Here is a 12,617-nt window from a genome sequence, read left to right as displayed (position 1 = left end):
GTGAAGTGAAAGGCAAGTTGGGAGTCTATATCCCATCTTTTGTCATAGGCAAAGCTCACACATACTGCCTCTTAACTTTTGCCTTGCCACATTCTTCTTCTTTATTTTCTGTTGATCCAACAGCACTCTGGCACAAAGCAATTATGCTGAGCTAATACTCTCCAACCACATGAAGGCAAGATGAATCAAGATGGAGCAAAGTTTCCCAAACTCCCCATTGAATGGTTATTTTTTTGGTTAGAGACACAATCCTGATGATAAAGAATCTGAGCTAATCTGTACCTATGAAGGGGCACCCACCAATTAAGCAAGCATAATCCAATTGGCTAATTGCTAAGTGAAGTCCAAATGGGAGCCTTGGTGTTGCTGGTGTAACATTCTCCAGTCATCTTTGTTCCATCTTGCATGGCTACATTGTTTGCACATGTGCATTGCCAGTTAAATCCTTTAATGTGCATAGCAATATCAACCAATTCTTAAGTCAGGCAAAGGCCAAGGGATCTATGTGACAGGTGGTGGGTCACCCTTTCCAGATGCCATAAGAAGGTGATTTCTAACTTCTTTTTTTTTTCTTTCTTTTTTATTTGAGGATATTATGGGAGTACAAACATTTTGGTTACATGTTATGCCTTTGTCACACCCAAACCATGGTTTGAGGCATGCCCTTTCCCCTCTACAATGATCACTGCATCCATTAGTTGTGAGTTTACCCATCCTCAACTCCCCAACCCCCAAAGAATGCTTTCTAACTTCTGTTCCTGCCAAATTCTCAATGCCATTTTGACCTGTGTACTCTTTCTCCTCTGTTGAGTTTCGGGAGGACTTAGTGTTAGTATTTTGGGGACCAAAGAACCCTAGTGGTTTGAGAAACTATCTCCTAGGTCTCTCTAGTGTCTGCCAAAGGTTGAATGGGCTGAGGTGAAGGCATTTTATGCTTTTAAACCCAGGTGTCTGGGGCACCTGCCTCCCTGGGTTTGCCTGGCTGCCCCAGGGCCCTGCCACCCCTCCTCACACACTGGTGAGCTCACCCCAGACACTCGGCTGGGTGGGTGACGGGTTGGTGGGTGAGTACCTAGCTAACAGAGAAGAAATGTGAAAACCAGCCTGGGGACTCGGCGGTCACACCAGGGAAAATAATGAGAGAGCAGTCGGAGCCCACTGACACCACGCGCCCGCACCTGTCAGGCACACACGGCTGGGCTCGGAACAGATGAAGAACCTTGCGCCCGAGGGTGGCTCCAAAGCCTGTCCCGTCCTAATGAATTGTGTCTGATCATGCAAAATAAGCTCTTTACTTGGGTGCAGGGCTGGCCAGGATCATTTCATTACCCTGGCAGGTGGGCCAGCCAGATTTTACCTGGTTGATGCCAGAGAGAGGTGCCCCTCTCATGGAAGAAGGGGAACAGCTTTTTGCAGGAAAGTGAGTTTCCCAGAACCAGAGCTAAAGCCCAGAGACCTGCTGTGATTGAGTGCTCAGGCCTCAGTCACAGTTAGCGTTCATGATTTTGAAACCTCCAGGTAAGAGGGTTAAGGTCCTTCTCTTCATGTCAGTTAGTTGCAGTCACTGGGCTCCCATCCATCCTCTCGAAGAGGCATCTTGACACAGACTGAGAATGGGGTGGGGACTCCCATATGAGTCCATTCATAAGGACACATTAGAAGTCCCTTAAAAGTGGGTGGGTCTAGGGACATGCTGGCTGGATGGAAATTCCTTAGCATTCCCTTTGCCACCCGTGCCTCTGACTGAGGAGGCTGGGAGAGAGGATTCCTCTGGGCAGCAGGAGTTCTGTCCATTTGCTCCCCTGCTGGTGTTTCTACCACCCGAATTGGGTAGCATGCATTGTTTCCCTCTGGTCCAGGCTCCTTGGGGCCTGTGACCTGTTGGAACCTTGGCTGGCTTCCTCTTAATGTCATGCTGATCGGCTGCTTCGGTGTAACCATTGCAGGACAAGAAGGACTAGGGACAGGGAGGCAGCCACAGACAACATGTATGGGTGGCCTTGGCTCTCTCCATTAGATGAAAAACACTGAATTTATAATTTCTGTTATCTATTGTAAAAAATGGAACCATGCCAATTAATGTGGCCAGTGTTAGATGCTTGTACAATTCCATCACATTTCCAGCAGTTCCAATGCTCTTTTCAAGAATGTCACAGTGGGATGTTGGGGAAATGTTGTCCTTGGCCTTTATGATTTAATGTCCCGAGGCTATTCCCGTTTCCCACCATTGCCCCGATACCTAAAGGTTCTGCTGCCCTAGCTCACCCACATCTGCTGTTTCCATGAATTTTTTTCCTTCTATGTCACTCACATTGTATAGCTTTTGAGGGCAATGATAGGAAAAGCCTAAGGACACTGAGTTAGCTTAAATAACATTGATTAGGGTTACAGTGAGACAGGTTCTCTGCATACCTTTCTTCTTGAATTCCTGATGCTAAAAGCTATCTGTTGACCGTGACCTTCTTTCATGTAACAAGTATTTATTGAGTAACTACTTGAGTTTAGAGACGTGAGAAAGAAGCACATAAATGCATGATTTCAGTAAGAGCTAGCATCATCATAAAAAAGAAAAAGGAAAGAGAAAAGTCAAGCAGATATCCTAAAACTTGTTCCAGGACAGACTTATGTAACTCCTTGCTGGCTTGAGCTTTTTATAAAATCTCTTTGCTCATTTTGGGATTTCTACTCCACCTTGACATTCTGGCAGATGGGGAGGTATAGTTGCCATCTGTCTTTATTTTTTTAACCTCTCCACAGGACATTGCAAAGTGGGCACCACAGGGACATCCCACGCAGCCAGCTCTGTTCTTTCACCCAAATGCTTGCTGCTTCTCTGCCCAGTTCCCTGGCAGGGGAGAGGCTGGCACAGGTCTCTGGCTGACATGTGCCTGCCCTTTGGCTCTTTTGGAAAAGGAAAAGCAGGACAGGGCTGGAAGGCCTCTGGGTAAGCAGGTTGTGCTGGAAAAAGACAGTTTCAGGGATTTGGGCTTTAGGAGTCAGAGCCTCTTTCTGCACATGTTCTTTACTCCATATAACCAGTTTGCTATCTGTCCCCCTCTGGATTGATGTGACCCGGAGGCTGGAGGAGCGCTGGCTGGTCTGGTCATCAGTTTGCTCATGCAGGGGGAGAGGGGGACCGTCTGGGGGCCTCAGGGTTGAAGCATAAAGTTCCTCCTCCCATAGGCTCCTTGAGGTCAGGGAGTGTGGCCTCTTTGCCATTGTATTCCAGAGCCTGGCATGTGCTTGGCATATCATGGGTGGTCAATACATACTTTTAAAAAATGAGTAAGTAAAAGAAGCAAATAAGGCTAGCATGGACTGTAGAAAGAGCACGGAATTTAGTTAGAGACCCTGGCTTGGCTCTCAGCCTTGCTACTCAATAGCGGTATAAGCAGGTTCAGTTTCCTCATCTGTGAAATGGAGACAATAATACTTGCCTCTCAGGGCTGCTGTAGGGATGAAATTATATAGAGAGTGATGCAGCTCTTGGCTCATGGCAGGCCTTGAGAGGTGTTGGCTATTTACTGCAGGTGCCTAGGTGGCTCGTCACAGACGTATGGACCTGGGTCCCCAGCATGTAGCCTTGGCCGACTTGGGGTTCAGGGCAGAGCAGTAAAGCAGCCTGAGGGATGGCAGGGCAGTGCCTGGCACATAGGTGTCTCTGGATGACAGCATGGTGTCTCTTTCCCTGAACTCACTCCACCCATTATGTCTACAGCCCCTGCACAGCAGAGTCCTGTCGGCACGGGCAAGCACACTTTGATACCATTGGACTTTGTTTTCAGCACAGACTTGGAGAGCTTGGGGAGCGAAGCACAGGAAAGCAAAGGCTGGATGGTGAGCAGGATACTCACTTCCAGCACCACTTGGGTTGTGTCCGGCCCTGCCACCAATCAGTCCTGGTGCCTGGGGCAAGTCATGGAATCTCCCTTGGCCTGACTTCCCTGCTTCCTAAAATAGTGGGTGGGTGGCTCCTGGGGAGTTGCTCTAGATCCTGTCTCACCTTTTTTTTTTTTTTTCTACAATAACAGGACAGATGGCATCTGTATATGCATTATATTCTTAGGGCTATACATAGATTTTGAGATATCTCCCCAAATGTTGTAGGGGAACTAAGACATTCAACATTTTGAAATCACTACTGATATTACTGGTTCAGCAAAACTACTCTCTTGCTATGGGCCATGGGCATAAATAGGATTGGATATGAGTTATGTGCAGATGCTACAAGTCTATGCTTCTATGCTGTCTCTTCTGCACAGGAAGTAGAGTAGATTGGAATATGAGTGAGATAAGTGTCCTTATGGGGTAACTGTGCATCTGTCTTATTTTATTTAAGAAGTCATGATTCACAATCTTTGATTCTTGGTTGGTAGTAGCATATTCCCTGTGATGTAATTCATAACTGTGATATATCTCATGACACACCTGTTTTTTGTGACCTCAGAATTGGGAATGAATGGATCAGATATTTTCAAAAGGGACTTTCATCTTCATAGTTTGGTTCTGTGGATTTCATACGTGTCTAGGACTCGCTTCCAAGACAGAGACATCTAATTCAACAGTAGGCTACTTCTGTGGGGTGGAGTTGGTGTGGAGTGGGGTGGGGAAGAGAGGGAAGCCATAGCCAAAGAATTTTGAAAATCTTTCTCAATAACTTACCCATTGCAGACATCATTTCCAATCATGGCGTATATCACTATGGCTGGATGGTCCAACAGTTGGTTCCTAGACAAGCTGAGAAGCCATAGACAGAATCCAAATGTCAGACACTTGGAAACCTAGTTTTGTGACCAGTGACACAGGCTAGGCCTGTGAAGATAATCTCTGTACAGCCACCCCCTTGGTAACTTTTTGTTGTTTTTCTTTTATTCCAGTATAGCTGATCACCATTCTCATTTCCCCTATTCTTTTCTATAATCATCATCACCCTTCTCTATTGGGAAAGGGCACACAAATGCACAGAACTGAAAAGAGTAGATAGAAGTCCCAGGTAAAGAGACACACTACCATCCTGGCCTCTTTCACAGCACTTGTCATCAATAAACACAAGTGGGTTGTTGGGTTACTTGTGGGCACATTTGTAGGACATCCTGGCTGCTGTAGACCTGCAGTAAACTTTGAAAAGGCAAGGGCTTCCTTAGGCTTCCATTCAAGGCACCCAGAGCCTTGATTCTGAATTTTCAGCCCCAAAAAGCACAAAATGTTTTCTCATTCATAAAGCAGGGATATGACATAATCTTTTTGTTTTTTCAGTTACTTCTGCCAGACTTAAGTTTTACGCACTTTGTATGCATTTTTAAAATCCTTCTTTGAGGACATATGCAAATTAATCACTTCCTATGCTCGAGTGGCCCGAGGAGCGATATCCTAGTGTTTGGAGAGTGACTAACAAGCTATTTATGCTCTGTAGAAGTGATTATGGGGAAACAACAGAAAGTTTTCATTCCTTTTCTTAAATGAGAAACCAAATTTAAAAACAAGTTCTTATATCCATCTTCCACTTACCTTTCTATAAATTGCTTCAGGTTTTGGGAAGATGCACCTAATAATTAAAATTAAGAAAACAATTAAAGTCAGTGAGTCCAATTTCACACTCTTGATGTGAGAGTCTGACTGACTGGATTCATGAAAGAAGCATTATTATACAGTCAAATGTTATCCAGACATAACGTTGGTGGCAATAACTTGCTTCTGGTGAATTTCGATAGTGTTTAATTGTGGAACTCTCCTTAATGCATTATCTGTTTACTTGGCATGATATTAACATACCCACAATTTCCTTGGATTCATGTGTGTCAAGACATTTCCTAAGTATAGAATGAGTATACTTTTTAGTAGATGTGAGAAACTTGTATATATCTATCAACAAAGAGACAAACTCCCTCAATTATTAAAGAATGAGTTGAAGGATTGGAGGGATAGTGAAAAGTATTCTTTAAGAACTACCTATCTCCCTAAAGAGCCCCATTTAGTTTCTTCTTGGTATTTCTGCTCACTTCTGAGGCTCTTTCATGCTGTCTGGTCCGTGTGAGGTTCAGATTGTAGAGTTGATATATTTCTATATTCTCCCCCAGTCCCTGTTATTGCCTGTACTGTATTTCTTACATGAAAATCAATCATATTTATTGAATACTTATTTTATTTTAGGTACCGTTAAACACCGATTAGCTCATTTACACCTTAGTACAACTGTGTGTGGCAGGCACTGCTGTATTCCCATTTTCCAGATGAGGAAACTGAGGTTCACTTGAGTGACTTGCCCGAAGCCAAACAACTACTAATTTGAAGAACTGCAGTTCAAACCCATCCCTTCCATCAGCAATGCTGAGCTCTGGCTCCCCGTGGGACTCTGGTCCTCCAGGCTGGAGTCTAGAGAGAGTGAACCCAAATAGGTTTACTGCCTTTTTGACCCAAGAAGGCTGGTCTGCTAGTAATAAGTGAATAATCCTCAGGTGGGTGGTGCAACTCAGTGGATGGGAGTGGGAGACCCAACATCTAGTTGCATCATTCCATAGGAGGATTCTCCTGTAACTTCTAGCCTTGGAAGCCTGGGGGCAGGTGCATTTTATGACAGGACCAGTGTGTGTTCTTCTAGTTCCCCATGGGGAAAAGGGCACACTGGTCCATGTTCCACTGAAGCTGTGGGTCCATGCAGTGAATGATTCTGCCACATACAAGTTGCAAGCTGTATGGGCAGCTTTGATGTTCTCTTGGCTTATTCAGGAATGTTAGCCCATTAAATGAAACTGCTTTATTTCCCCTTTTATCATGGTAAAATATACATCTCATAAAATTTGTCATTTTATCCCTTTTTGGGTGTATAATTCAGTGGCATTAAGTACATTTACATTGTTGTGCAACCATCACCACCATTTATCTTCTGAATTTTCCATGATCTCAAACTGAAGCTCTAAATCCAGTAAAGAATAGCTCTCCATTAACTCATCCCTCCAGTCCTGGACAACCACCATTCTATTTTCTAACTCTATGAGTTTAACTATTCCAGGTACTTCATGTAGACAGCTCATGCAGTTGGTGCCTGGCTTACTTTCCTCAGCATAATGTCTTCAAGGTTCTTCCACGTTGTAGCACACATCAGAATTTCCTTTTTAAGGTTATTTTAAACTCTAACTAATATTCCATTGTATGCATATGCCACATTTTGTTTATCCAGTCATCTGTCAATGGCCATTGGGTTGTTTCTACCTTTTGGCTATTATGACTAGTGCTGCTATGAACATGGCAGTGCAGGTATCAGTTTAAGTCCCTGCTTTCAATTCTTTTGGGTATATGGTATACTAATTGAAAGTGCTGGACCATATGGTAATTCTATGTGTGATCTTGTTTTGAGAAAGTGCCATATTATTTTCTTTATTTCCTTTTTGTAGTGAGGCAGGGTATGATTAAAAATGCACATGGCTGTGCAAACCAAGGGCCATCGGTCCGCCTCAGCACGCGGGCACCCCTTCGCCCACTGCATTCGTTGCTGGATCCCAGCCGTGTTGCAGGAGAGTAACAGGTGAGTTGGGCACAGCCTCTATACCTAGCATCTGTGGGGGCTGACACATAACTGAGCGATGGGAACAATTTTAAAAGGGTAGTGTAAATCTAGCCCCAATTCTAGAAAAGAGGAAAGCCCAGTGTGATTTGAGGCCTATGAACCCTGCTCAGGGAAGGTGCCTGATTTAATGACACTGAGTCTGGAATACAGAGACCCACAGTCTTTCTGGATGTGAGCTTGCTCCCTCTTGCCCTTCAGAGGGGCAGGCAGGGAGCAGCCCCTCATGTTGACACACGTCCTGAGTGGGTCTCCTGGTGCTCACACGCCACCTGCACCTGTCATTCCCTTCCTGTCCCAGGACGCTCGACTCCTCATTTCCAGAAAGATAATAAACCAAGAGGTGTTTAATTCTCACTCTTTGATTTTTTTTTTCTTTTCTTTTTTTTTTTTTTTTGATTTTTTTTTCTTAATGAGAAATGAAAACTAATGAAATCTCAACCCATGAGTGGGGAAAAAAAAAATTAAAGGACCAGGTCAGACCAATAATTTTCCTTATTGTTCCTGGGAATTCGAGTTGCAGAGCACCCACAGGGTACTCACAGAGCTTGAGGAAAACAAAAATGAAAAGCCTGTCACAGCATGCATGCCACGTGGGCAGCTGTCCCTGTGCCCAACACCATCTTTGCTACAGGGAATAAGGATGACACACCAATGGCAACCGGTTGTGGTGAATTTAAAAAAAGCAATCACACACAGCCACCCAAGGAGCAAGGAATTGCCTATTCTTTACCCAAATGTCTCCTTTTACTACAAGCCTGGAATTCTCTTCCAAAGTTCCAAAGTTCTTGCACTTTCTACCATTTCCAAACGGAAATCTCAGTTTTATGAGATTATATAATTAGTTTATGTAATTCTCGTATCACTTTTTCTTCTTAATTTCCCCTCTCTGTTGTTATGCTATCCTTTTGCTAGACTCATTAACATCTTGTGTCTGTCTCCTTCCCAATCCCTATTGTCTTTCTCCTGTACACAGACTTCTCCCCAGTTGCTGTTGCTGCTACAGTTGGAGAAAATAGTCTCTGTAGCAATTGGAACTGGAAGACGTGAGCAGGAGAGACAGCTCCTAGCCTGTGGGGTGTGGAAGACGTGAGGAGGAGAGACAGCTCCTAGCCTGTGGGGTGTGGCAAAACAAGGCAAACATTTGAAGATCCACACTACCCTTAAGAAGTCCACATTCTGATCTCTACAATTGTAGTTCGGAGAAATGAAAAAGGTTTGACCTTGGGATAAGGACATTTTATATGCCAAGGCAATCCAATGGAGAACCTACCCGTCCCCAATAAAGGAAAGACTAGGGCCTATATAGGCCTTTTTTTAATTTCAGCGTATTATGGGGGTACAAATGTTTAGGTTACATATATTGCCCTTGCCCTCCATCCCCCCTGAGTCAGAGCTTCAAGTGTGTCCATCCCCCAGATGGTGCGCATGGCACTCATTATGTATATACCCATCCCCTTCTCCCCCCTCCCATCTGCCCAACGCCTGATGAGTGTTATTTTTATATGTGCACTTAGGCGTTGATCAGTGAAACCAATTCGCTGGTGAGTACATGTGGTGCTTAGTTTTCCATTCTTGGGATACTTCACTTAGTAGAATGGATTCCAGCTCCTATATTGGCCTTTAAAGTCTGGATTCTGACTCATTCAGTGTCTTTTAAATAAGGCACACTGTACTCCAAGAAGAGAAGGGCTTCACACGATCTCAGCATTGCTTATGCCTCCGCAAATGAATTTCAGCTTACATCTCTACTGGTGGGCCTGTGTTGGCCACAGCAGCAAGCATCTCCTGTTGTGTGCATTCAAATCAACTGGTAAGACAGTTTTAATGCTCTTCTAAATGGAGCTTGTAACTTTTAGTGCCCGGCCCAGAATAGGCACTAAGTCTCAAATTCTTAATGGAAAGAGATGAGGTATATTTAAATATAAGTTGAATAAGTTTTCATAAATTAAGTAATTCATTAATCCAGAAACATTTATGGAGTAGAGTAATCCCCCCTTATTCTTGTGGGATACGTGCCAAGAACCCCAGTGGATGCCTGAAACCTCAGACCGTACGGAGTCCTATATATGCTATGTTTTTTCCTATATATACGCACCTATGACAAAGTTTACTTTATTAATATAAATTAGGCATAGTAAGAGATTAGCAGTAATAACTGATAATAAAAAATAGAGCAATTAAGTCAAATAAGGGTTACTGGAGTACAGCACTGTGATCCTGAGACAGTTTATCTGATAACCAAGGTGACTCCTAAGTGACTAACAGGCAGGAGGTGTCTGTAGTGGGAATACTCTGGACAAAGGGAGGATCCATATCCCGGGAGGAACAGTGTGGAATGGCGTGCAATTAAGACTTATGACTTGTTTATTTCTGGAACTTTCCATTTAATATTATTGGACTGTAATTGACACGGGTGACTGAAACTCCAGAAAGCAAAACCAAGGACAGAGAGGGACTACTGTACTTACTACGTGCCAGGCATTGTCACGGGTGCTGGGACATAGCAGTAAGTAGAAAAGATGCTATTCCTGTTCTTATGAAGCTTGTGGTTATTAAACAAGCAATGAACATACAGTGCGAGGGATTCTGAGAATCCCTGAGTCCCGAAAGAAAAGCAGGTGTTTTATTTCCTCAAGCCCTAAGATATGAACTTGTTATTTAATTTCCAATAAAACACCTGATGCTCTTTGCACACCGCTCAGAAACAAATCTCTAGTTTAATGCCATAGTTGTTATAATTATCTGTATCAGACAGGGGAGGTCCAGATTTTGTGAGTTCTAAAGCTTATATAATTTGGGGGATTCTCTTTAAGGGAAAGAACATAAAACACAAAACAAGACCTGACATTAGAGGGAAGCCAGACAGGAAAGAGGCCGGGGTCTTAACCAGATGTGGCTGAACACCTTATGTTTGCAAATGTCACAAATGCATATGGTAACCAGGACAGTGAGGGGCTCTCAAGCCTCAGCATCCTCAGCTTCACAGCTGTTGGCTCTCCTTAGAGCCATGGAGCAATGCGGAACATCGGCGCTGGGTGGGACGTTAAGAGCATTTATCTGGTCAGGTAGCCTGTTTTACAGATGAGGCTCAGAAAGGGAGAGAGACTTGCTCCAGCTCTTATAGCTTGGAAGTAGCATCTCATCTAGAATAATCCATTTCAGAGAGCAATTTAATAGCCATAATGTCTATTACTAATAAACATTAGTAATGACTGAAAATAGATTTTTTTTTTTCAGTTTTTATATGAGAATCTGTGAAAAGGACTGTGAGGTGCATTTTATCTATCGACCACAAATCCTCTCAAGCAAACCATGAAACGGCCTTAAGCAATTACGTGGACCAGAGGTCACAAGCTCAGACACCTGTGGGGTCTGGCAGGTGAATTACACGATCATTCCAGTCTAGAAAGAGCAGCTGCTCCTCAGCCTTGGCAGATTTGTGTCATTCAGATTTGGGGGGCCAATATTGTGAAATCTTTTGATTTCACAACGGAAGTTGGAAATCTGGGAGTTTTTGTGAAATCTCCCAATTTTTTGCAATGTTGGCAACTAATGCAATAATTTAAGAAAAGCTTCATGTGCCAAACAAAACAAAGCTGTGGGGCATGTTTGCACTTGATTCAGTTGTGGCTTCCTAGGGTGACAAAAAATCAACTGATTTTAAATTGCTTTAAATTTTTTTCCCTAAAATTTCTGTTTATAGATTATAACAGAAGATACTAATTATTTAAAAATGTGAGATTAAAATAATTAACAGCAATTTACAACTTGTATTTGGTTCCAAATTAAAAAGCAACAGAGGCCGGGCGTGGTGGCTCACGCCTGTAATCCTAGCACTTTGGGAGGCCGAGGCGGGCGGATTGCTCAAGGTCAGGAGTTCGAAACCAGCCTGAGCGAGACCCCGTCTCTACCAAAAATGGAAATAAATTAATTGACCAACTAAAAATATATATACAAAAAATTAGCCGGGCATGGTGGCGCATGCCTGTAGTCCCAGCTACTCGGGAGGCTGAGGCAGGAGGATCGCTGAGCCCCGGAGATTGAGGTTGCTGTGAGCTAGGCTGACGCCACGGCACTCACTCTAGCCTGGGCAACAAAGTGAGACTCTGTCTCAAAAAAAAAAAAAAAAAAAAAAAAAAAAAAAAAAAAAAGCAACAGAATTGGGTGATTAACTTTGTGATGTCCTCCCTCCCTTCCTTCCTTTCTGACAAGGTGGGGTGCGTGTGTGTGTGTGTGTGTGTGTGTGTGTGTATGTGTGTGTGAGCACACGTGAGCACAGATGCAGGCTATAAAATTAGAAAAGAGCGGGGAGTCAGGGTAACTAAGGCAAGACCTCCTTTTCTCTCTCTTTCTTCCCTTCAACATCTCACTCCTCACCCTCAGCACTTCTTCTCTTGACTCATCTTCCCATGAAAAGGTTTCCAGCTTATGTTGATAAACACTGAGTAGCGCCCTTTTCTCTCCACATGTAATACTTACTGTTTGGTCTGTGCCCTTTGATTCTTGATCGTATTCTATTTGGTGTTTTGTTGTGTAAGGGGTTGTATTTTCTGGTTTGTTGCTTGCTTATTTCATGTGTGTATGACAATACGTTTCTCGAAAGTAGGAATCTTTCCTAAAGCACTAAGCACATGACAGGCGCTCATTAAATGACTTTGTTTGGCATTGGTTTAGACAGGAAAGTAGAGAAGAGAGGGACATTGATGACTGTTTCTTGCATCATGAACCATTCTTTTTTGTTAACTTCTGATGGCATCATGCGTTCTTGGTTCTCCTATTAATTCTCTGACCAAAGACCATTCTTTTAATTCTCTTTCATGTTTCCTCTTCTTCCAGACCCAAGAGTCTCACCTTTGGCTGCCATTTTTCATTCTGCACATTATTCCTAGGTCAGACCATACAGCTCTGTGATTTGAATAGTTTGTGTGCTCATAATTTCCAATATTCCATCTGAGTCAGGACCTCTTTCTTGAGTCCAGACCATGCTTCCCACTGTTTATGGAACATCTCTCCAAAGATGTCCCTCAGAGACCTCAAATAGAATATATTCAAA

At 43.4% G+C, this 12,617-nt stretch overlaps 1 protein-coding gene across 1 annotated transcript in view; it reads right to left on the bottom strand.

The window, feature by feature from the left end:
- The window catches only part of AOAH (acyloxyacyl hydrolase), a 198,531-nt gene that overhangs the window by 24,713 nt on the left and 161,201 nt on the right, over nt 1-12,617 (bottom strand). Inside the window, exons 14-15 of the mRNA XM_076006307.1 lie at nt 5,509-5,545; nt 4,663-4,737 (exon numbers count right to left, since the gene is read on the bottom strand). Coding sequence (XP_075862422.1) covers nt 4,663-4,737; nt 5,509-5,545 — 112 coding nt within the window. The remainder of the gene's footprint in view (nt 1-4,662; nt 4,738-5,508; nt 5,546-12,617) is intronic.

This window comes from Microcebus murinus, chromosome 9, assembly GCF_040939455.1.
Source record: "Microcebus murinus isolate Inina chromosome 9, M.murinus_Inina_mat1.0, whole genome shotgun sequence".
In the NCBI taxonomy this organism is placed as follows: Eukaryota; Metazoa; Chordata; class Mammalia; order Primates; family Cheirogaleidae; genus Microcebus; species Microcebus murinus.
The sequence above is the reverse complement of the archived record's forward strand: the minus strand, read 5'-3'. Positions and strand labels throughout refer to the sequence as shown.